Source organism: Mobula birostris, chromosome 1 (assembly GCF_030028105.1).
Source record: "Mobula birostris isolate sMobBir1 chromosome 1, sMobBir1.hap1, whole genome shotgun sequence".
In the NCBI taxonomy this organism is placed as follows: domain Eukaryota; kingdom Metazoa; phylum Chordata; class Chondrichthyes; order Myliobatiformes; family Myliobatidae; genus Mobula; species Mobula birostris.
This window is the reverse complement of record NC_092370.1, coordinates 131,212,527-131,238,849: the sequence shown is the minus strand read 5'-3', so window position 1 is coordinate 131,238,849 and position 26,323 is coordinate 131,212,527. Positions and strand designations below refer to the sequence as shown.

Here is a 26,323-nt window from a genome sequence, read left to right as displayed (position 1 = left end):
TCGTCTTAAAAGTCAATAGAAGCTACAAGCTAACAACTAATGATACTTTGAGGTTATTAATTGTTCCCTAGCTGGTGTGCAGCTTGCATTCCTTTGATTACATCCTTATCTTGTCTTGGTGTGCCAGATGGCTCTGATACCCTGCTATGGAAAGGGAAGCTATGCTCTTCAAAGACTTTTCTTAAAAGATCTTTCTTTCCTGGGCTTACTGCACACTATCTGTAAACTATCCTTGTCTGGTCACTACCTTAACCCTTGTCTTGCCACAACTTCCATAGCATATTGCAAGTTCCTACATTCTGAATTATGCTTTGGCAACTCTGATTTGACCAAATGATTGTTGACAATGTCACTTTAAGTTATCAAATTAGTTGGCACAGAGAAAAACAATTTGACACACCATTCAGTCAGTTTGTAGCTGACATCTGTACTGTTTTCCCATGGTATTTCCCTCACACTTTTTCCTGACATTCTTTCAATGACTCAGCATCTGCAGTTCTCTGTAGTGACAAATTTTCATTTCTCATCACCTTCAGGGTAGAAATATGACCTCATCATCCTGGGTATGTGGCTCCCTAGGCTAAGACTAGACTGTAAGAATTATTTTTTTTTAATCATTGCATTTTGATGATGTCACCCCCTAATTGCCCTGAAATCCTGAAAATGAATATCCATTCTTGGCAATTCCTTCCTATAGGATAGCTTGATCAATAAACAATCTAATGAATCGCTGTTGCATCCCATCCAAATTGTGTCGATTTTTTCTTGGCTAAAGGATCAAGAGATGCCCTTGACTACTTGCTGTAACAGACTTTGTAGTGCCCTGGAGATTGTGGACGTTAAGTACCTCTCCAGAGACTTAAAACAAAAATCTAAGCAGTACTGTCTATTCTGAGGTCTGCTGGATATGTGTATAAGAAAACGTACGATAATCTCTGTCTCTGGGAAGAAAATGTGACCTGTCCCAGCTGTTCTAGCCAATATTTATCCCCTAATCAAAATTACCAGGGTAAGTTACCAGCTCCATGTATTGTAACAGCTCAGTACATCACTCTTTACATAACATTTTGGGATATCCTGAAAGAGAGACAAAAGGAGTTTAATCATTGCAAATGTTTAATCCTATTCCAGTGCCTTTCTGGTCCTCTGCAGTAAGAATGTGATTTGCCTTCCTAATTGTTTAATTGCTTGGCACAGCTTCATCTTAACTTTGGGATTTGCATCTAGGTCCTCTGAATATTCAACTCAAGATTCAAGTTTATTTATCAAGGGTACGTCAAAACATACAGTGAGATGTGTGGTTTGCATTAATTACCAACATACCCAAGGGTGTGCTGACAACAGCCCACAAGTTTCCAGCACCAACGTATCCTGTCCACAATTTATTGATCTTTAAGCTTATTTACCAAAGTGAAAACTTTAATCCATCTACCTGTCAGATTCCATTTTCCGGCCTCTGACCTGCACTATATACAAACGTTTGTAGTTTTTCATTGCCCTGAAGCATTTTAGTGCTTAATACTGTAAATTTGTCCTTTTCCCTATTGCTGGCTGGCTTGTATCTTTTTGCTTCCTCCTTGTAGCTTCCCTTCCTACTGAGCTTCCTATCAATGGCCATTTCTGTATTATACTCAACAAAGTCTTTGAAATAAATTTCAAATAAATGAATCGGACGTATGGATCAGACCAGAAGCAGTTGCTGGGCGCTTTAGAAAATACAAGTTCATAGTAGCTCTCCTTTCTGTCAATTAAACAACCAGCTATCCAGTCTAACACTTTGCTACCAATTCCATGATACTTAATCTAAAGATTTTGTTTTTGTGTGGCACCATATTGTAAATCAACATGTGCTATATCCATTGGTTTCTCCTTTCTCAACCTGACTTGTTAGATCCTCAAAATGGCTTTGTACCCCTGATTATTGGCACTACGTTTTAAATTCTCAAAATCATATGGTACTGAGATTCATTTTCTTGTAACCATTCACAGTAGAATAAAGATATTTAATAGAATCAATAGAAAACTACACAAAGACTGACAAGTAACCAATGTGCAAAAGAGTACAAACTGGGCAAGTACAAAAAAAACCAAACAAATAATAAATAAATAATACTGAGAACATGGGTTCTAGAATCTTAAAAGTGAGTCCATACAGTAGGTTGTGGAATCAGTTCAGAGTTGAGGTGACTGAAGTTATCCATGCTAGTTCAGGAGCCTGATGGATAAAAATATTGTTCCTGAACCTGGTGGTGTGGGACCTAAAGGCTCCTGTGCCTTCTATGCCTGCTTTGAAAGGGAGAATATAACTACAGCTGTGAAGATCCCTACTGCACCTGATGATCCTGTGATCTCTGTCTCAGAGGCTGATGTTAGGTTGTCTTTAAGGAGAGTGAACCCTCACAAGATGGAAGGTCCCGATGGAGTACCTGGTAAGGCTCTGAAAACCTGTGCCAACCAACTGGCAGGAGAATTAAAGGACATTTTCAACCTCTCACTGCTACGGGCGGAAGTTCCCACCTGTTTCAAAAAGGCAACAATTATACCAGTGCCTAAGAAGAATAATGTGAGCTGCCTTAATGACTGTCGCCCGGTAGCACTCGCATCTACAGTGATGAAATGCTTTGAGAGGTTGGTCATGACTAGAATAAAGGACTAACCTCTATTGCCGTTAGACTATCGTGGCGATAGGCAAATTGCAGTGGGTCCAGGTCCTTGCTGAGGAGTTTGAAGAGATTTGGAATGTCAACAGATACACTCAAAAATTTCTATAGATGTACCGTGGAGAGCACTCTGACAAGCTGCATCACTGTCTGATATGGGGAGAGTGGGGGTTTGGTCTACTACACAGGACCGAAAGAAGCTGCAGAGGGTTGTAAACTTAGTCAGCTCCATCTTGGGTACTAGCCTACAAAGTAACCAGGACATCTTCAAAGAGCGGTCTCTCAGAAAGGCAGCATCCATTTTTAAGAACCTCCATCACCCAGGGCATGCCCTTTTCTCACTGTTACCATCAGGTAGGAAGCACAGAAGCCGAAGGCACACACTCAGCAATTCAGGAACAGCTTCTTCCCCTCTGCCATCCGATTCCTAAATGGATGTTGAACCCATGAACAGTACCGCACTTTTAATACATATTATTTCTGTTTTTTGGACAATTTTTAATCTATTCAATATACGTATACGGTAATGGATTTACTTATCATTATTATTTTTTTTCTATATTCTGTATTGCATTGAACTGCTGCTGCTAAGTTAAATTTCATGACTCATGCCAGTGCTGATAAACCTGATTCTGATTCTGATTCTGAAGCTCCTTTTGATAGTAGCAGCAAGAAGAGAGCACGGCCTGGATGGTGAGGGTCATTGATGATGATGAATCTTGTCTATTAATGTGATTTTTCTTTAAAGTGCCTCATTACCATTCCCTTCATAGTTTTCTAGCAGTTTTCTAGGATATAGAAGAGCTTTCATTCAGAAAGTATAATGGTTTGTACCAGCTTTACATAGAGTATTCACACTGGTTATCAAGCACCTATCTATCATGTGCTTCCACCATCCCTATCAACTCTCAAAATCACTGCAATACTTCTGCTATCTTCCCTACTCCATAGGCAATTTACAGTAGCCGTAAACTGGAGCACCTAGGGGAAACCCACGTGGTCACAATCAAAGCACACAGGCTCCACCAAGTCAGCATGTTAAAGTTGGAATTGAACCTCAGTCTATGGAGCTGTGAGACAGCAGTGTTAACTACTGTACTCTGTGATCCCAGTCTCTGAGGCCAACATGAGGTAATCCTCAACAAGAGTGAATCCACAGAAGGCGTTTGGCCCAGATTGCCTACCTGGCTGAATACTGAAGACCTGTGCTAACTAAGCAGCTGCAGAGTCACTTCGGTAGTCTGAGGTACCCACCTGATTCAAGCAGGCGTCAGTCATACCAGTGCCCTAGAAGAACATGATAACCTGCTTCAATGACTATCAACGCACACAAAATGCTGGGGGAACTCAGCAGGCCAAGCAGCATCTGTGGAAAAGAGTACAGTCAGTGTTTCAGGCTGAGACCCTTCAACAGGACTGGAACAAAAAGATGAGTAGTGTAAAAAGGTGGGGAAAGGGGAGGGAGAAACTCAAGATCATAGGTGAAACCGGGAGGGGGAGGGGTGCAGTGAAAAAGCTAGGAAGTTGTTTGGTGAAAGAGATGGAAGGGTGGAGAAGTAGTAATCCAATTGGAGCAGACAAAAGGTCATGGAAGCAAGAAAAGAGGGAGGAGCACCAGAAGGACACGATAGGCCGGCAAGGCGATAAGGTGAGAGAGGGAAAAGACACAAAATGCTGGAGGTGCTCTCTCACCTGACTAGTCACCGAACTAGCTCTTCCTGGATTCCATGGGACTGAACCTTCTAGACCAGCCTACCATGCGGGACCTCATTGAAGGCCTTGCTAATGTCCAAAGAGACAACATGCACTGGCCTTTTCGGTCATTTCTTCAAAAACTCTAAAATATTTGTTAAGCACAACTTTCCATTCACAAAGCCATGCTGACTCCTTGTAATCAGACTCTGTCTCTCCAAATGCCTGTAGATCCCCTCCCTCAGAATTTCCTCCAGTAACTTCCCCACTACTAATATCAGGTAGACTGGCCTGTAGTCCTTGCTTTTTTTTAAACATTAGGTACTTTACAGTCTTCAGGGCTTTCACCTATGATTAATGATGAAATTAATTGAATTGATTTATTTCTTAATCCTTCATGTAAATGAGGAGTAAAAATCTTTATGTTGCGTCTCTGTCTGAATGTGCAATGTGCAAGTTATAGTAATTTGGAATAAATAGTATGTACAGTAAGATATATAACAGAACAGTCAATATAGCTTAGAAATACAATTGTGTCAGTATGAATAAATGAGTCTGATGCCCTGGTGGAAGAAGCTGTCCCAGAGCCTGTTGGCCCTGGCTTTAATGCTGCGGTACCATTTCCTGGTTGGTAGCAGCTGGAACAGTTTGTGGTTGGGGTGACTCGGGTCCCCATTGATCCTTTGAGCCCTTTTTATGCACCTGTCCCTGTAAATATCCTGAATAGTGGGAAGTTCACATCCACAGATGCACTGGACTGTCCGCACCACTCTCTGCAGAGTCCTGCAATTGAGGGAACTACAGTTCCCATACCAGGCAGTGATACAGCCAGTCAGGATGCTCTCAGTTGTGCCCCTGTGGAAAGTCCTTAGGATCTGGGGACTCATGCCGAATTTCTTCAACTGTCTGAGGTGAAAGAGGCGCTGTTGTGCTTTTTTCACCACAGCCGGTATGTACAGACCAGGTGAAGTCCTCAGTGATGTGTATACTGAGGAACTTAAAGTTGGCTATCTTAAATGGATATCTACACAAGGGCTTCTGCAACTTCCTACAAAGTCCAAGGTGAATTAAATAACTGAGAGTGGAATTGGCTACTAACCTTTGCTTTGTTTTTATTTCAGTTCTATGCACCTTGGTGCGGCCACTGCAAGAAATTGGAACCAATATGGGATGAGGTAGCTGCTGAAATGCATTCCATAGGGTCTCCTGTGAAAGTTGGGAAGATGGATGCAACAATTTATGCAGGTGAACAACGCTTTTGGGTTTTGCATTGAATAATTGGTCCACATTTTTAAGGAAAAATAATGAATGTGACTGTCTATGGAACTAGAGGGACTAAAACCAGAGTTCCACCATGTTACAGTTACTGAAGTCCCTTCACAAGAGAATTCCCTGAGAATCTGTGGTGATTGGTTTCTATTGTAATTTTTAAAATTATTTAGCTTTTTATTGTATGATAACATGGGAACTTTAGAGACAAACTTGTATAATCATTTTCCAGATAGTATTGAACGAAATCAATTCCATTCTTTTCAGTAAAGGAAATGTATCAGATCTTGGAAACGTAAAATTAAGCTGGAAATGTTCAGGTCAGCAACTTTGGAGGGAAGTGGTTATCTATTTAGATTTGCCTTTCATTAGAATTGAGGAACAGATGACAAGCTTAAAGATAAGATTGTGGTAAGGAGAGTCAGAAAGAGAAGATCTGTGGACGGGTAGGAAATTAAGAAACAAAAAGGGCAATATAGATTGAAAGAGAGTAGTTGACAGGTTACTGAACACCCTCTGGTGCCTCTCTTCCTTCCCTTTCTCCTATGGTCGACTTTCCTCTCCTGTCAGATTCCTCCTTCAACCCTTATCTCTCCTATTACCACCTAACTGAAACTGGAGAGGGTTCAAAGGAGATTCACGAAAATTATTCCAGGATTGGATGGTTTGTCATATGAAGAGCGTTTGATGTCTCTGAGCATGTAGTCACTAGATTTCAGAAAATAAGGGGTGACCTCATTGAAACCTATCAGATGATGAAAGGCCTTGATAAAATGGATGTGGAGAGGATGTTTCCTATGGCGGCAGAGTCTAAGACCAGAGGACACCGCCTCAGAACAGGTGGGCCTTTATCTGTTTTCTCCACAACCACTCAACTAGCAGTGCAGGCAGTCTGGTTCTTACCCTCCTGCAACTGTAGTAGATTGGCACCAGTGCCAGGTAGACAAAATAGGGTCCTGAAGAGAGATTTTAGGGAGTGGGGTAGAAAGCTGAGAAACAGACCCTGCACGTTAGCAATGTTCCCTCTAATTTGTAATGAGCAGTGTGCTCAAAAATCTTCTGCAGTGCAGCTTTTTGTCCAGTGACAACAAGTTGTGTACATTGAATAATTTTGTCAATAAAAACAATATAAATAAGCCAATTCTAAAATCTGCAGACAGATCATCGCAAACTCCACATTGTGAACACTGTCCAAATCAGAAACCCGAAAAGGAAGTGCAATTGTGTACAATCATGAAATATATTGAACATACCAACGAGGTAGAGAATGACATCCTTTTGTGTACAAGTAGCAAAAGATGTGTGGTCACCTTAAAAGGGAGCATTGCAGGGTAGTAATCTCTGGATTGCTGCCTGTGCCACGTGCCAGTGAGGGTAGGAATAAGATGATGTAGCTGGTGAATGTGTGACAGAGGAACTGGTACAGGAGGCAGGGGTTCAGACTTGTGGCTCATTGGGATCTCCTCTGAGGAAGGTACGACCTGTACAAAAGGGACGGGTTACACCTGAACCAGATGAGGTCCAATATCCTTGCGGGCAGATTGGCTAGAGTTGTTTGGGAGGGCTTAAACTAATTTGGCAGGGGGCTGGGAACTGGAGTGATTCTGCTGAAGTTTAGGTTGCTGGTTTACAAACAGAGGCAATGTGTAGTGAGGAGACTGTGGAGAGGGCAAAATTACAGTCAACAGGATGAGACAGAATTGAAAAGGGTGAATACATGACTGAAGGTGTTATATTTGAATGTGCACAGTATACGGAATAAGGTAGTTGAACTTGTAGCCCAGTTACAGATTGGCATGTAGAATGGAGGCATCAGCAAATTATAGCTGGGAGCTTAATGTCCAAGGATAGACACTGTATTGAAAGGACAGGCAGGAAGGCAGAGGGGTGGTATTGCTCTGTTGGTAAAAAAAATAAAACCAGATCATTAGAAAGAGGGTTGGAAGGGTTGAATCATTGTGGACAGAGCCAAGGAACTGCAAGGGTAAAAAGACCCTAATTGGAGTTGTATACAGACCCCCAAACAGTAGTAAGGATGTGGTCTACAAATTACAACGGGAGATAGAAAATGCATGCCTAAAGGGCAATGTTACAATAGTCACGGGGGATTTCAGTGTGCAGTTAGATTGGGAAAATAAGGTTAGTGCTGGATTCCAAGAGCAGGAATTTCTCGAATGCCTGTAAGATGTTTTAGAGCAGGCTCGTGGTTGAGTCTACCAGGGGATCAGCTATTAGACTGGGTGTTGTGCAATGGACTGGAATTGATTAGAGAGCTTAAGGTTAAAAAAAACACCTTAGGGGAAATTGATCATTATATGATTAAATTCGCCCTGAAATTTGAGAAGGAGAAGCTATAGTCAGATGCATCAATATTTCAGTGAAGTAAAGGGAATTACAGATGCATGAGAGAGGAGTTGGCCAGAAATGTTTGGATAAGAACATGGCAGGGATGACTGCAGAGCAGCAATGGCTGGAATTTCTGGAAACCATTTAGAAGGCACAGAATATATACATCCTAAAGAGGAAGTAGCATTCTAAAGGCAAGATGACACAACCGTGGCTAACAAGAGAAGTCAAAGGCAACATAAAAGCCAAAGATAGGGCACATAATGGAGCAAAAATTAGTTAGAAGTTAGAGGATTGGGAAGTTTTTAAAAACCAACAGAAGGCAACTAAAAAAGTCATTGAGAAGGTAAAGATGGAATACGAAAGTAAGCTAGCCAATAATATTAAAGAGGATACCAAAAGTTTATTCAAATACATAAAGTGTAAAAGAGAGGTGAGAGTGGATATCGGACCACTGCATAACTATGCTGGAGAGGTAGTAATGGGGACAAGGAAATGATGGTCAAACTGAATAAGTATTTTGCAACGCACACAAAAAATGCTGGTGGAACACAGCAGGCCAGGCAGCATCTCTAGGAAGAGGTACAGTCGACGTTTCAGGCCGAGACCCTTCGTCAGGACTAACTAAAAGAAGAGATAGTAAGAGATTTGAAAGTGGGATGGGGAGAGGGAGATCCGAAATCATAGGAGAAGACAGGAGGGGGAAGGGATGGAGCTGAGAGCTGGAAAGCTGATTGGCAAAAGGGATACAAGGCTGGGGAAGGGAGAGGATCATGGGATGGGAAGCCTAGGGAGAAAGAAAGGGGGTGGGGAGCTCAGAGGATGGAGAGCAGGCAAGGAGTGATAGTGAGAGGGACAGAGGGAGAAAAAAGAGAGGGGGGGAATAATAAATAAATATATAAGGGATGGGGAACCAAGGGGAGGAGGGGGCATTAACAGAAATTAGAGAAGTCAATGTTCATGCCATCAGGTTGGAGGCTACCCAGACAGAATATAGGTGTTGTTCCTCCAACCTGAGTGTGGCTTCATCTTTACAGTAGAGGAGGCCGTGGATAGACATATCAGAATGGGAATGGGATGTAGAATTAAAATGTGTGGCCACTGGGAGATCCTGCTTTCTCTGGCAGACAGAGCGTAGGTGTTCAGCGAAATGGTCTCCCAGCCTGCATCGGGTCTCACCAATATATAGAAAGCTACACACTGGGAGCACCGGATGCAGTATAACACCCCAGCCGACTCACAGGTGAAGTGTCACCCCACCTGGAAGGACTGTCTGGGACCCTGAATGGTGATGAGGGAGGAAATGTAAGGGCATGTTTAGCACTTGTTCCGCTTACAAGGATAAGTGCTGGGAGGGAGATTGGTGGGAAGGGATGGCAGGGGACGAATGGACAAGGAAGTCGCGTAGGGAGCGATCCCTGCAGAAAGCAGAGGGAGGGAGGGAAAGACGTGCTTGGTGGTGGGATCTCATTGGGGGTGGCGGAAGTTACGGAGAATTATATTTTGGACCCGGAGGCTGGTGGGGTGGTAGGTGAGGACAAGGGGAGTCCTATTCCTAGTGGGGTGGTGGGAGGATGGAGTGAGAGCAGATGTGCGTGAAATAGGAGAGATGCGTCTGAGAGCAGAGTTGATGGTGGAGGAAGGGAAGCCCCTTTCTTTAAAAAAGGAAGACGTCTCCTTTGTCCTGGAATGAAAAGCCTCATCCTGAGAGCAGATGCGGCGGAGACGGAGGAATTGCGAGAAGGGGATGGCAGTTTTGCAAGAGATAGGGTGGAAGAGGAATAATCCAGGTAGCTGTGAGAGTCCGTAGGCTTATAGTAGACATCAGTAGATAAGCTGTCTCCAGAGATAGAAGCAGAAAGTTCAAGAAAGGGGAGGGAGGTGTCAGAAATGGACCAGGTAAACTTGAGGGCAGGGTGAAAATTGGAGGCAGAGTTAATGAAGTCAACTAGCTCAGCATGCGTGCAGAAAGCAGCGCCAATGCAGTCGTCGATGTAGCGAAGGAAAAGTGGGGGACAGATACCAGTATAGGCTTGGAACATGGATTGTTCCACAAAGCCAACAGAAGTATTTTGCATCAGTCTTCACTTGGGAAGACACTAGTAGTTTGGTGAAAGTTCCAGGTATCGGGGGCATGAAGTATATGAAGTTACCATTACTACAGAGGATCTTGAGAAACTGAAAGTGGTGGCTGAAGAGATTGTGGAGGCATTAGTTATGATCTTTCAATAATCACTAGATTCCGGAATGGTTCTGGAAAACTGGAAAATTGCAAATGTCACTCCACTCTTCAAGAAGGGAGAGAGGCAGAACAAAGGAAACTATAGGCCAGTTAGTCTGACCTCAGTGGTTGGGAAGATGTTGGAATCAATTATCATGGATAAGGTCTCTGGGTACTCGGAGGCACATGATAAAATAGACATGGTTTCCTCAAGGGAAAATCATGCCTGACAAATTTGTTGGAATTCTTTGAAGAAATAACAAGCAGGATAGACAAAGGAGAATTGGTTGATGTTAACTGGATTTTCAGAAGGCCTTTGGCAAGGTGCCACACCTGGGGCTGCTCAACAGGCTACAAGCCCATGATATTACAGGAAAGATTCTAGCATGGATAAAGCTGTAAAAATTTGGCAGGAAGCTAAGAGTAGGAATACAGGGAGCCTTTTTTTTTTGTTGGCTGCTGGTGACTTGTGGTGTTCCACAGTGGTCTGTGTTGAGATTGATTCTTTTTACATTATATTTCAATGATTTGGATGATAGAATTGATGGCTTGGTTAAAGTTTGCGGATGACATAAAGATAGGTAGAGTGGTAGGGTGATTTGAGGAAGTAGAAAGGCTACAGAATACTTAGATTAAGAGAATAGGCAAGGAAATAGCAGATAGAATACAGTCGAGAAGTGTATGGTTGTGCGCGTTAAAGAAGAATTGAAAGGGTTGGCTATCTTCTAAATGGAAAGAAAATAGAAAAAAAACTCAGGTGCCAAGGGACTTGGGATTCTTTGTGCAGGATTCCCTAAAGGTTAATTTGCAGGTTGAGTCTGTGGTGAGGAAGCCAAATGCGATGTTAGCATTCATTTCAGGAGGTCTAGTATATAAAAGCAAAGATGTAATGTTGAGACTTTATAAAGCACTGGTGAGGCCTCAATTGGAGTATTGTGAACAGTTTTGGGCCCCTTTTCTTAGAAAGGATGTGCTGAAACTGGAGAGGATTCAAAAGAGGTTCAAGAAAATTATTCCAATTCAGGAAAATTATTCCAGGATTGGATGGTTTGTCATATGAAGAGCATTTGATGTCTCTGGGCTTGTATTCACTAGATTTCAGAAGAATGAGGGGTGACCTCGTTGAAACCTTATGAAATGATGAAAGGCCTTGATAGGATAGATGTGGAGAGGATGTTTTCTATGGTGGCAGAGTCTAAGACCAGAGGACACAGCTTCAGAATAGAGGGGCGTCCTTTTAGAATGGAGACGAGGAGGAATTTCTTCAGCCAGAGAGTGGTGTATCTGTGGAATTCTTCACTGCAGGCAGCTGTGGAGGTCAAGTCTTTATGTACAGTGCCTTTAAAAAGAATTCACCCCCTTTGGAGGTTTCCATGTTTTATTATTTACAACAATGAATCACAGTGTATTTAATTTGGCTTTCTTTGACACTGATCAACAGAAAAAGACTCTTTCATGTCAAAGTGAAAACAGATCTCTAGAAAGTGATCTAAATTAGTTAGAAATATAAAACACAAAATAATTGATTGCTTAAGTTTTCACTCCCTTCAACTCAGTATTTAGTAGATGCACATTTGGCAGCAATTACAGCCTTAAGTCTGTGGATAGATCTGTATCAGCTTTGCACATCTGAACACTGCAACCTTTCCCCATTCTTCTTTACAAAATTGTTCAAGCTCTGTCAGATTGCATGGGGATCGTGAGTGAGCAGCCCTTTTCAAGTCCAGCCACAAAATCTCAATTGGATTGAGGTTTGGACTCTGACTTGGCCTCTCCAGGACATTAACTTTGTTGTTTTTAGGCCATTCCTGTGTAGCTTTGGCTTTACACTTGGGGTTATTCTCTTGCTGGAAAACAAAACTTCTCCCTAGTCGCAGTTCTCTTGCAGACTGCATCAGGTTTTCCTCCAGGATTTCTCTGTATTTTGCTGGATTCGTATTACCCTCTACCTTCTCAAGCCTTCCAGGGCCTGCTGCAATGGAGCATCCCCACAGCGTGATGCATTCACCACCATGCTTCAGTAGGGATGGGTGTTTATGATGTTCAGTGTCTGGCTTAAGTCAAACATAGGATTTAGTCTGATGGCCGAAAAGCTCAATTCTGGTTTCATCAGACCATAGAACCATCTTCCAGCTGACTTCAGAGTCTCCCACATGCCTTCTGACAAATCTTAGCCAAGATTTCATGTGTGGTTTTTTTTTCCATCAGTGACTTTCTCTTTGCCATTCTCCTGTAAACTTGTGACTGGTGAAGCACCTGGGCAACGGTTGTTGTATGCCCAGTCTCTCCCATCTCAGTCACTGAAGCTTATAACTCCTTCAGAGTTGTTTTAGGTATATTGATGGCCTCCCTCACTAGTTCCCTTCTGCACGGTCACTAAGTTTTTGAGGACTGCCTGCTCTAGGTAGACTACAGTTGTGTGATATTCTTTCCATTTCTTGATGATTGACTTAACTGTACACCGGGGATATTCAGTGACTTGGAAATTTTCTTGTATCCATCTCCTGACTTGTGCTTTTCAATAACCTTTTTGTGGAGTTACTTTGTCTTCATGATGTAGTTTTGCCAGGATACTGACTCACCAGCAGCTGGACTTTCCAGATACAGGTGTATTTTTACTACAATCATTTGAAACACCTTGACTGAACTCAGATCTCCATTTAACTAATTACGTGACTTCTAAAACCAGTTAGCTGTACCAGTGATGATTTGGGGTGTCATATTAAAGGGGATGAATACTTGTGCGATGAGTTATTTTATGTTTTATATTTGTAATTCATTTAGATTACCTTGATACGAAAGAAAGCCAAGTTAAATCTACTGTGATTCAATGTTGTAAAATTATAAAAAATGAAAATTTCCAAGGGGGAGGGGGCGGTGTGTGAATACTTTTTATGGGCACTGTATATTTAAGGCAGAGGTTGATAGATTCTTGAGTGGTTAGGGCATGAAGGGATATGGGGAAAAGGCAGGAGTTAGGAGAGGAAAATTGGATCAACCATGATGAGATGGTGGAGGAACCTCATTGGGCCAAGTAGCCTAATTCTGTTCCTGTATCTTATGGTCTTCCTCCTGGGATATTGGTCTCCCTTCAGTTCAGGTATACACCATCCTATTTGTACAGGACTCTTTTGGAAGAGAGCCCAATGATTCAAAAATCTGCAGCCCTCCCTTCTGCGCCATCTCCTTAGCCGCATGTTAGACTTTAGCACCTAACTCCCTGAATTTATTCTCCAGGACATCATCACCTTTTCTGCCTTTGTCATTGGTACTAACGTAGGCCACACATCTAGCTGCTTATCTTTCCACTTAAGATTGCTATGGACTCAGTCCAAGATGTCAATCACCCTCGCACCTAGGAGGCAACATATCATTCATGAATCTCTATCTCGTCTACAGAACTTCGTGTCTGTCGCCCTAACCAATCAATCCCCTATGACCACTGCTGGGTTCTTTTCACCCCGCCCTTCTGAGTACAGAGCCAGATTTGGTGCCAGACCTAACTGTTGTGACTTTCCTCTTGCTAGGTCCCCCCCCTCCCCTGGAAACATTATCTAAAACATTATACTTTTTATTAAAGGGAACGGCCACAGGTGTACCCTGCACTTGCTGTCTATACCCTTTCCCTGTCCTGAGAGTCACCCTGGGTCCTACAGCTTATGTGTAACTACTTCCCCATATGCTATCAATCAACCCTTAGCCTCCTGAATGATCTTGAGTTCATCCAACTCCAGTTCCCTATCACGACCTGTAAAGAAGCTTTAGCTGCAGACGTAGTTGTCAGGGACACTGGAGGTCACCCTGCCTTTCCACATCCCACAAAAGGAGCACTCCACTATCCTTACTGTCATTCCCACTGCTCCTACTGCGTAATAACAAAGAAAGAAACTTACCAAAAGCTTACTTTAGCCCATGCATCCTCTCAGCAAAACCTCAAGCTCCCCATTCTAACCCTGTCCACTCTCACGATGGCCACTCCACTTGAAACTAGCATCTTTATTACGGCCCTTAACAGTTGGACTGCTGAAAGACCTGACAGGCCCCACTCATTTTTTATTTGTAGAAGCTTGCACTCACTCTGCAGGATGTTCTCTGCAGTTTGAATATGGTTTTTATTCAGAGTGCAATAAAAATGTTATGGCCTCAGCATCTACCGTGGGTTTTGTGAAATACATTTGCTGTTCAATGCATTGTTATCTACAATGTTAGATTTGAAAGTTTAGTTTCAAATAATTGTTCAAATCTATAATTTTCAAATGTTAGCACCAAATCCACAAAAGTTTGACCATGTAGCAAAGAATGATGTCACACAAGGAAAGCTTAAGGTATAGGTAGACAATATGCACCTCCTCAAGAATAGTTAATTTCTCCAAAAAAGCAGAAAAAAATCATATTTACTGCCTGATGGTACAGACATTCTGCCCTTGATTTTGGTGAAAGCTTTGATTTGTATTTGACTGCTGTTAGCATTTAACATATTTAGAGATATAGCGACCAACTCCCTATATTTAGATGAATAAGAAATAAATCATCCAATAACAGATTGCATCAGCCGCCATCTATTTGGTTTGACGAACATCATTAGAATTGTAGCTGAGAGTATGACATAAACATTGAAGTTTCTTCATGTGTTTCTTTTGGTTGTATTAAAATAACTTACTTAAAAATACACTCACTGGCAATTTTATTTAGGCATATTGGTACACCTGTTTATTAATGCAAATATCTAATCAGCCTATCATGTGGCAGCAACTCAATGTATAAAAGTCACTTAAGATTCAGTTGTTCAGACCAAATATCGGAATGGGGAAGAAATGTGATCTAAGTGACTTTGACTGTGGAATGACTTTTGGTTCCAGATATGGGTTTCCTCCCACAGTCCAAAGAAGTACCGGTCAGTAGGTTAAATGGTCATTGTAAATTTTCCCTTGATTAGGCTAGGGTTAAGCTGGGAGTTGCTGTGCAGCGCAGTTCGGAAGGCTGGAGGGCCTATTCCATGCTGTATCTCAATAAATAAACGGGGTGGTTTGAGTATCTCAGAACCTGCTGATCTCCTGGGATTTTCACACACAACAGTCTCTAGAGTTTACAGAGGATGGTGTGAAAAACAAAAAACATTCAGTGAGTGACAGTTCTGTGGGTGAAAAAGCCTTGTTAATGAGAAACGTCAGAGGAGAATTTCCAGACTGGTTCAAGCTGGCAGAAAAGCGGCAGTAACTTAAATAACCACATATTACAACATTGGTGTGCAGAAGAGCATTTCTGAACGCACAACCTGTTGAAACTTGAAATGGATGGACTCCAGGTTCCACTCCTGGACCTAATAATAAAATGTCTGTTGAGTGAAGCACCATTCCAATCAATTCCAAGCTGAGTAGTGCTGTTGTATTGTTGAATAAATATTAACTCATGTAAACTAATACATATATTTAGAAATACATAATTTTTAAGTCTATTTTAAACTTTGCCCCCAGGTATTGCCTCTGAATTTGGTGTCCGAGGTTATCCAACTATCAAATTGTAAGTTAAGATTTGTTGTATGTTTGTTATTGTATTGTGTCTTTGGTGTGACAGAATATTGTTGAAGGCTTCCATTATGAATTGATTTGAATTGGAAATTGACTGAGTTACATGTAGAAAATTCCTGCAGCTATAAAGTATATTCTATTCAAATTTAATTTACTTACATAGTTAAGAGAGGTCATAAATATAGGTTTTGTACATCAATCCAGTTAATCAGCATTAACTTCTTCTCCAAAGGGCATAGTTCATGTTAAATTTGTCATTACTGCAGACATTAGTGGGATATAGGAAGCAATTACACAACTATTTGTTCACGTTTTTTATTAAAGGTCAACAAGGCTGAGATTAATTACCTTGTTAATTGAGTTTTTGTGAAGCTGTGTGCTAGTTTGCCTGTTCATTTGTATGTTAAGACCCTAAACTTATTTTACTGTTTCACAGGTTTCTTTTGTCAATCGTCAGTGGATGACTTAATATTTTTACATTTTTTTAAAACTCTATTTGCCTAGTTATTTAAATTGTCTGTGGTCTTTATGTAACTAGTTCCATTTCTTCTATGACTTACCATGCCACTATTGGAGGAACCTAGACGTACAATTTTATTGTTTCATTAAATAGAGTGGAAAATGTGAGGCTTGATGCAGGTGTTAAAGAGCACTGCTTATCACGTCTGCTTTTCAGAGAATACATGTGTTTTCCATACTCTGCTTCTCTGGCCTATGCTGTATTATGAGATTAGCTCTGATTGTTGTGGGTTCACTTTTTTATCATTTGTGCCAAACTTTATCGAAGGTACACATGACCAGTGTTCATGTTCACATTTCTAGCCTCCATACATGCAATGCCAACCCAAAATGTCAACAGTTCCTTTCCTTTTTGCCCACAGATACACTTGATGCACTGAGGTCTTGCAGCACATTGTCTGTTGCTCCAGAATCATGATCAGTTCATATCTTTCCAGAAGTGAAGTTGGGGGGGTGGGGGGTAACTAAATTATCTAGTATTATCTTTTCTTGAATGTGAATTTTTAATTAGTACATGTTCCAGTGAATCCTCATGTACAATGAAGCACTCATGTGAGAAGTATGATGATGGACTAAAGGTTGTGCTTCTAATGTGTAATATGTAATAAGCTTGGTTCAATCTATTTTTAATCTCGCTTATACTTTGAAGCCAGCAACAATTTTAATATGAGAGCATCAGTGACTCAAATTTTAGTTCAGTTTCAAAATGACATGGATACAAGTTGTGGTTAATTTATCAGAAGGACTTGGTATCATGTAATTATTTATTTATTGTTATTTTTTCTTCTATTTCTGTATTTGCACAGACTCTTCTTTTGCATATTAGTTGTCAGTCCTTGTGTGTAGTTTTCGTTGATTCTGTTATTTTTTTTTGTTCTACTGTGAATGCCTGCAAGAAAATGAATCGCAAGGTAGTATCTGGTGACATATAAGCATTTTGACAATAAAATTGCTTTGAACCTTCATAATTATGAAGAAGATTTACCAGGATGAAACTTGGATTAGAAAACATAAAGATGGGTTGAGTGAGCTAGGGTTTTTCTCTCCGGAGAGAAAGAACATGAGAGGTAACTTGATAGAGGTGTACAAGATGATAAGAGATATTGATCGAATGGACAGCCCAAGATTTTTTCCCAGGATGAAAGTGACTAATACAAGGGACATGTCTTTAAGGCGATTGGAGGAAAGTATAGCGGGATGTTAGAGGCAGATTTTTTACACAGAGAATGGTAGCTGCACAGAATGTGCTGCTACAAGTGGTGATAAAGGCAGATATGTGAGGGACATTTAAGAGACTCTTAGATAGGCAAATAGATGAAAGAAAAATGGAAGGCTATGTGAGAGAGAAGGGATAGATTGATCTTCGAGTAGGTTAAAAGCCTTTCCTGCGCCATACTCTAATTAACTTTGAGCAAATTAAATCATTCTGAGCAATATTAGAAAGAAGCAGAAGATCATGGGTATCTCGCACGGTGTATCTTTTCTACTATTCAATAATACCATGGTATGACTTGAGTTGGAAAAGTAAGACAATTAATCTATTTTATTGTAACCTAATAGCAGTACAGATCTAATGAAAAGAATGAGTTCAGTATATATTATTGATACAGGTTTCCCCTGCCATCCGAAGGTAGAGCGTTCCTATGAAGTGGTTCGTAAGCCGGAATGTCGTAAAGCGAAGAAGCAATTACCATTAATTTATATGGGAAAAATTTGTGAGCGTTCACAGACCCAAAAATAACCTACCAAATCATGCCAAATAACACATAAAACCTAAAATAACAGTAACATATAGTAAAAGCAGGAATGATATGATGAATACACAGTCTATATAAAGTAGAAATAATCCCACTTTTCCACAATCATTGCCTGCACTGTTCAGTAACCTTTAAGCGATGAAGCTGCCAAATCATACCAAATAACACATAAAAATACACAGCCTATATAAAGTAGAAATAATGTATGTACAGTGTAGTAGCACTTACCGGAATCGAGAAGTCAGCTTGCCGAGCAAACTGATGATGGTGTGTTAGGCTGAGTCATCGGAGGCTGGGTGGTGCAGTGGCCCCCACCCTCCGGACAGCGAACCAATACTGATCCGCGAAGCATCCAGAGGTACAGCGGTGGCCGGGACGCACTCAGCACATCTTTAAGAAAAAAGCCAAAATAAACAAGCTAATTAATTAGATGCCGCCTGGCATGTACATGTCAGCCCAGATCAGAGGCGATGCAATCGGCAATTGCCTCTGATCTGGGCCGACATTTATGTGCCGGGCGGCACCTAATTAATTAAAGTTGCTGGTGAATGTAGCAGGCCAGACAGCATCTCTAGGAAGAGGTACAGTCGACGTTTCAGGCCGAGACCCTTCGTCAGGACTAACTGAAGGAAGAGTTAGTAAGAGATTTGAAAGTGGGAGGGGGAGGGGGAGATCCAAAATGATAGGAGAAGACAGGAGGGGGAGGGATGGAGCCAAGAGCTGGACAGGTGATTGGCAAAGGAGATATGAGAGGATCATGGGACAGGAGGCCCAAAGAGAAAGAAAAGGGGGAGGGGGGAAAACCCAGAGGATGGGCAAGGGGTATAATGAGAGGGACAGAGGGAGGAAAAAGGAGAGAGAGAAAAAGAATGTGTGTATATAAATAAATAACGGATGGGGTACGAGGGGGAGGTGGGGCATTATCGGAAGTTAGGGAAGTCAGGGAAGTCGATGTTCATGCCATCAGGTTGGAGGCTACCCAGACGGAATATAAGGTGTTGTTCCTCCAACCTGGGTGTGGCTTCATCTTTACAGTAGAGGAGGCCGTGGATAGACGTGTCAGAATGGGAATGGGATGTGGAATTAAAATGTGTGGCCACTGGCAGATCCTGCTTTCTCTGGCAGACAGAGCGTAGGTGTTCAGCAAAGCGGTCTCTCAGTCTGCATCGGCTCTCGCCAATATATAGAAGGCCACATCGGGAGCACCGGACACAGTATATCACCCCAGCCGACTCACAGGTGAAGTGTCGCCTCACCTGGAAGGACTGTCTGGGGCCCTGAATGGTCCCAGTCTGTGTCGGGTTTGAAAGCAGGATCTCCCAGTGGCCACACATTTTAATTCCATATCCCATTCCCATTCTGACATGTCTATCCACGGCCTCCTCTACTGTAAAGATGAAGCCACACTCAGGTTGGAGGAACAACACCTTATATTCTGTCTGGGTAGCCTCCAACCTGATGACATGATCATTGACTTCTCTAACTTCCGCTAATGCCCCACCTTCCCCTCGTACCCCATCCGTTATTTATTTTTATACACACATTCTTTCTCTCACTCTCCTTTTTCTCCCTCTGTCCCTCTGACTATACCCCTTGCCCATCCTCTGGTTCCCCCCCGCCCCGTCTTTCTCCCCGGACCTCCTGTCCCATGATCCTCTCATATCCCCTTTGCCAATCACCTGTCCAGCTCTTGGCTCCATCCCTCCCCCTCCTGTCTTCTCCTATCATTTTGGATCTCCCCCTCCCCCTCCCACTTTCAAATCTCTTACTAACTCTTCCTTCAGTTAGTCCTGACGAAGGGTCTCGGCCTGAAACGTCGACTGTACCTCTTCCTAGAGATGCTGCCTGGCCTGCTGCATTCACCAGCAACTTTGATGTGTGTTGCTTGAATTTCCAGCATCTGCAGAATTCCTGTTGTTTACCTAATTAATTAGCTTGTTTATTTCGGCTTTTTTTCTTAAAGATATGCTGAGTGCGTTCCAGCTACTGCTGCATTCTCCGCGAATCGGTATCTGTCCGCGGCCCGGGGGTTGGGGTGGTGGGACACTGGGGTGTCATCTCATCATCGATGAGGGCAGGCAGGTCATCTTCTTCTATGTCTGCCTGCCTCAATGTCGAAGGTCGAGGTTCGTCGTCTGCTGTGGCTGATGTGGAAGGCTTGCTTGACTACTTAGCCTTGCGCATTTTTCTATCACACAGTTCTTTGTAAGCACTCAAACCATCTTGCAGATATGCCCTAAACCGACGTACCCTTTCAAATTTAAAGTCGTATTTTATCATTGCAGTGAAAATCTCACGCAGTTGCTTCACGTTCAGTTCCTGGATGACTTCACTTTCGCACTGCATTCGCTTTCAATTGTTATCTTTTCCTCTTCCAATTGCATCAGCTCTTCATCTTCAGTTCTCGGTCATGGGATGCCAAAACTTATTCAACATCATCTTCTCAACTTCCACAAGCCAAACTCACTTTGTCCTTACTTCGTTCACCACGATCAAAACGCTTAATTATGTCTAGTTTTACGCTAACTGTAACACCCTTACAAGCTCTTTCAGGCTTTTCCAATACCTTAGAACTTGCTAACGGCTGCTCACAGGCACGTGTTTAAGCAATGTCAGTGAGAATGCCATTCCGAATCCGGGGGAGAGCGGCTCCTCAGGGCGCGCGCTGATTTTTTTTATCGCATGCTGATTTTTTTCGCGCGCTGATTTTTTCCGTAATGGTGAAAGCACCTTCTGTTAGCGAGAACAGGTAACTAAAGTAGGTCTTTCGTAACAGTGAGGTTTCATAAAGCGAACGTTCGAAAAGCGGGGAGACACCTGTAATCTTATACTTTTGAATTCATCTAGAATTTGTCCTTTGAAGTTACTCACCTGCATCAAGAGGTGATGCTTGATAAGTTGTGGCGTTTGCACTTGATCAGAATGTGTCTTTTGTATTGACAGATTAAAGGGAGATCTTGCCTATAATTACAGAGGACCTCGTACGAAAGAAGATATAATTGAATTTGCTAACAGGGTGTCAGGGTGAGTAAAATGGCCAGTTTTCTTTTAAAATCTTGGGTCAGTTGAGTTGGAAGCACTCTGGCCTTTGATGTCCCACACAGGGAAATGAGGACAAAAATCTAAGTTGTATTCTGCTAAAGGTTTGAGTGAGTACTGGATTATCAAAAGGTCATAACTTTTGGATGACACATTAGGTGCCCATTTTTCCCCCATAACTCCCTTGGGGTGGATGTAAAGATCATGCAAAGCAGAAAAAGCAGGAGAATTTGAAGTTGAAGTGTCTGTGTCAGCTGTATTTAATGAATTACATGCAAAGCTATGAAAAAGGGTTACACATTCCTCATTTCGTCATCCTAATTTGAACATTTTGAATTAAAATTTGAGAACAGGCCAAAGCTGTTTCAAAGCAAATCAGAATTTGGGTCAGATGATGAGGAGCCTTCAGACCCAACAGTCCTTGAGATTGAATGGAAAGTGAATAGAGGTAGTTCAGTGAAGGGTGGATGTTTGTAAAGGTATGGCACTTTCCTAGGTATGTCATTCAGAATCAGATTTATTATTACTGACATATGTCATAAAATATTTTGCAGCAGTACAGTGCAATTTATAAAATATACTATAAACTACAATAAAAAATGTATATAAAACATTAAATAAGTAAGCAAATATAGTGAGGTAATGTTCATTAGTCCATTATCCTTTCAGAAATCTGAAGGACGAGGAGAAAAAGCTGTTCCTAAAATGTTGGCTGTGAATCTTCTTGCTCCTATACTGCCTGTCTGATGGTAGTTATGAAAAAAGGGTATGTCCTGACTAGTTGGGGGTCCTTTCTGAGGCATTGGCTTTTGAAGATGTCCTCAGTGCTGGCGAGGCTAATGTCCATGACTAATTTCTGCCGGATCTTTCAATCTGATTCCACTTAATTTGCAGCAATGCTCAAATAATACTCTATCTACTTGTTCAGAAGTCCTTGTGTTTTGGCATCTGGCTCACTGGGTATTAATTTCCACCCTCCCTCTCTTGCCAAGGTCCCTGTTCCTGTGTTCTCTTGTGAAACTTTTGAGGTTGACTGGAAAATATACTGAGTAACATCCAAAAAAAAGTGTTGTGTTAATTGGAATAATTTCCAGTAGTGGACTCTGTTCCAAGCTTGCCTGAGTAATGAAGTTTCACTGTATTTTAGTTTTGCATATAATCTAATTGAATCTATGTGTTAAATTTGCGGGTCTGTCCTTTAGAATAGACATGTTTTTGGTGTTTGTTAAATAGAAGCAAGGAAATGTAAGTCATACGAACAGTGGCTGCATCGGGAAAGGTTGAAGAGTTTAATTTATTGTGCACCCAAGTCAATCGCATGTAAGTGTGGCATGTGAAACCAGCAATAAATGTTCACTTGAACTTTGACAAGTTATTATTTTGATACTTTTTTCGTTCGTTTTATTAATAGGCCACTGGTGCGATCACTTACCACTCCTCAACTTTTTGACCATTGGCAAAAGAGGCATCCGGTTTTCTATGTTTATGTTGGAGGTGAATCTCCACTGAAGGTATGAAAATAGTATTTATTTTAAACATAGAGCTGCTTTGATCACCTTTTCCTAATTGCATGCAATAACTTTAGAAACTTTGAGGAATATAAATGTAAATAAAACTTTTGCTCAAGGTCTATCCTGTTTACACTGACCAATCCAGAGAAATCAATGATTTCTATCATGTGTGATTGAAAGGATACAAGTGTCTCTTGTCTCATGGACATTGTGCTGCTCAAGAGAATATCAAACCTTGCTGTTTTCTTTCAAGCATGCTGGTTTTAGGACTGAATGCTAGCCCAACCAATGCTGTACAAATATGTGCTTGGAAATGATAATACATTGGAACAGAATTGGCCCTCTGAGTGTACTCGCCATTCCATCATGACTGATTTACTATCCCTATCATCCCTATTTTCCTGCCTTCACTCTGTACCTTTAATAAGTTATTGCTTTGATACATTTTTCACTCTCTAATTGAAAAGCTTTTAAAAAAAACAACAGAAGACAAAGAAAAAAGCCATAAGGAGGGAAAAGATGAAATACTAAGGTAAGCTAGCTAATAATATCAAAGAAGACACCAAAAGTTTTTTGAGATATAGAAAGAGTAAAAGAGAGGTGAGATTAGATGTCGGACTGCTGGAAAATTACGCTGGAGAGATAGTAATGGGGTTCAAAGAATGAGAATCAGGTTTAATATCACCGGTGTATGTCGTGAAATGCCGGGCGAACTTAGTACTTTGCGCTAGTCTTCACTGTGGAAGGCAGTAGCAGCTTGCTGGAAATTTGAGAGTGTCAATGGGGAGAAGTGAGCTTAGTTGCAATTACTAAGGACAAAGTGCTTGAAAAGCCAAAAGATCTGAAGGTAGATCAGTCACATGAACCAGATAGACTACAGGTTTCTTTAAGAGGTGGCTGGGGAGATTGTGGAGGCATTAGTAATGATCTTTCAAGAATCACTAGATTCTGGAATTGTTCCGGAGGATTGGAAAATTGCAAATGTCACTCCACTCTTTAAGAAGGGAGGGAGGCAGAGGAAAGGAAATCTTAGGCCAGTTGGCCTGATTTCACTGGTTGGGAAGATGTTGGAGTCTATTAAGGATGAGGTCTCATGGTACTTGAGGTACATGATAAAGTAGGCCGCCAAAGTCAGCATGGTTTCCTCAAGGGAAAATCTTGCCTGATGAATCTTTAGATTTAGATTGGATTATGAGGACACGCGGTCCTCTTTTATTGTCATTTACTAATGCATGCATTAAGAAATGATACAATGTTCCTCCAGAGTGATATCACAGAAACACAAGATAAACCAAGACTTGAAAAACTGACAAAAACCACATAATTGTAACATATAGTTACAACAGTGCAAAGCAATACCATAATTTGATAAAGAACAGACCATGGGCATTGTAAAAAAAAAGTCCCATCATCTCACACAGACGGTAGAAGGAAGAAAAAACTCTCCTTGCCATGCGCTTCCAGCGCTGCAAACTTGCCGATGCAGCCAACTCTTGAGTCCATCCAAAAACTTCGAGCCTCCGATCAGCCCTCCGACTCCGAGCACTTCGACCCCGGCCCCGGCCGCCAAGCAATAGGCAAAGCCGAGGATTTGGGGCCTTCCCCTCCGGAGATTCTCGATCGCACAGAAGCAGCGGCAGCGAAGCAGGCATTTCAGAAGTTTCTCCAGATGTTCCTCTGTGCTTCTCACGTCTGTCTCCATCAAATCAGGATTGTGCATGGTGCCTACTTACAAATACGATATCATTTCTGAGCAGCCGCGCGCGCTGCGTTGCGCTGCCATCTTCTCCTCCCCTCTTTTGGAATTCTTTAAAGCAATAATGAACAGGATAGTCAAAGGAGAATCTGGATGTTGTGAACTTGAAATTTCAGAAGGCCTTTGACAAGGTACCACACAGGAAGCTGCTAACAAGTTAAGAGCCCATGTTATCACAGGAAAGTTACTAGCATGGATAGAGCATTGGCTGATTGGCAGGATGCAAAGAGTGCAACCTTTTCTGGTTGGCTGCCAGTGACTAGTGGTATTCTGCAGGGGTTGATGTTGCGATTGCACCTTTTTATGTTATATGTCAATGGTTTGGATGATGGAATTGATGTCTTTGTGGCCAAGTTTGTGGACATCACAAAGATAGGTGGAGGGGCAGGTAGTGTTCAGGAAGTAGGGAGGCTGCAGAAAGACTGAGACAGTTCAGGAGAATGGGCAAAGATGTGGCAAATGGAGTATAGTGTCAGGACGTGTATGGTCTCGCACTTTGGTAAAAGAAACAAAAATGCAGACTATTTTCTAAATGGACAGAAAATTCAAAAATCCAAGGTACAAAGGGACTTGGAAGTCCTCGTGCAGGATTCCCTAAATGTTAACTTGCAGGTTGAGTTGGTGGTGAGGGAGGCAAATACAACTTTAGCATTCATTTCAAGAGGACTAGAATATAAAAGCGAGAATGTAATGCTGAGGCTTTATAAGGCACTGGTGGGGTCTCACTTGGAGTATTATGAGCTGTTTTCGGCCCCTTATCTAAGAAAGGAGGTGCTGACATTGGAGAGGATTCAGTGGAGGCCCTTGAGAATGATTCCAGGAATGAAAGGGTTATCGTATGAGGAACGTTGGATGGCGCTGGGCGTGTACTTGCTGGAATTTAGAATAATAGGGGTGGAATCTCATTGAATCTATTGAATGTTGAAAGGCCTAAATAGAGTGTATGTGGAGAGGATATTTCCTATAGAGGGGGAAGTCTAGGACCAGAGGGCTCATTCGTAGAGGGACGTCCATTTGGAATGGAAATGAGGAATTTCTTCAGCAAGAGGGTGGTGAATCTGTGGAATTTGTTGCCACAGGTGGCTGTGGAGGCCAGGTCATTGGGTGTATTTAAGGTGGAGGTTGATAAAGTTCTTGATTAGTCAGGATGTGAATGGTTACGGGGATAGGCAGGAGAATGGGGTTGAGAGAGAAAATGAATCAGCCTTGATGAAATGGCGGAGCAGATTCAATGGGCCAAATGGCCAAATTCTGCTCCTATTTATGGTCTTATGGTAACCTTTGATGCCTTGACTAATCAAGAACCTATTAAACTCCACCTTAAGTATAATCAATGACTTGGCCTCCACAGCCATCTGTGGCAGTGAATTCCACAGATTCACTCCCCTCTGGCTAAAAGAAATTCCTCCTCATCTCTGTTCTAAATGGATGTCCCTCTATTCTGAGGCTGTGCCCTCTGGTCCTAGACTCACCTACTTAGGAAGCATCCTCCCCCATATCCACTGTTTCCAGACCTCTCAATATTCACTAAGTTGCAATGAAATACAGCCTTGTTCTTCTAAACTCCAGCGATTACAGACTCGGAGCCATCAAATGCTCCGTATACGTTATCTCTTTCATTCTTGGACTCATTCTCATGAACCTCCTCTGGACCCTCTCCAATACCAACACCTCTTTTCTTCGATAAGGAGCACACAATTGCTCGCAATACTCCATGTAGTCTGACCAATGTCTTGTAGAGCCTCAGTATCACATCCTTGCTCTAATATTCTAGTCCTGTCAAAATGAATGCTAGCGTTGCATTTGCCTTCCTTACCCTGACTCAACCTGCAAGTTAATCTTTAGGGAATCTTGCACAAAGTCTCCCAAGTCCCTTTGCAAATATTGTCCCTAGTAAATATTGTATGCATTTATTCCTTCTACCAAAGTGCATGACCATACACTTCCCAATGCTATATTCCATCTGCCGCTCCTTTTCCCATTCTCCCAATCTGACTAAGTCCTTCTGCAGACTCTTTGCTTCCT

At 41.9% G+C, this 26,323-nt stretch overlaps 1 protein-coding gene across 2 annotated transcripts in view; it reads left to right on the top strand.

Annotated features, from left to right (window-relative positions):
* The window catches only part of LOC140199885 (protein disulfide-isomerase TMX3-like), a 162,643-nt gene that overhangs the window by 25,467 nt on the left and 110,853 nt on the right, over positions 1 to 26,323 (top strand). For both annotated transcript variants that reach the window (XM_072262397.1, XM_072262392.1), the window contains exons 4-7: positions 5,474 to 5,597; positions 15,663 to 15,708; positions 20,936 to 21,016; positions 22,443 to 22,542. In XM_072262397.1, coding sequence (XP_072118498.1) covers positions 5,474 to 5,597; positions 15,663 to 15,708; positions 20,936 to 21,016; positions 22,443 to 22,542 — 351 coding nt within the window. The remainder of the gene's footprint in view (positions 1 to 5,473; positions 5,598 to 15,662; positions 15,709 to 20,935; positions 21,017 to 22,442; positions 22,543 to 26,323) is intronic.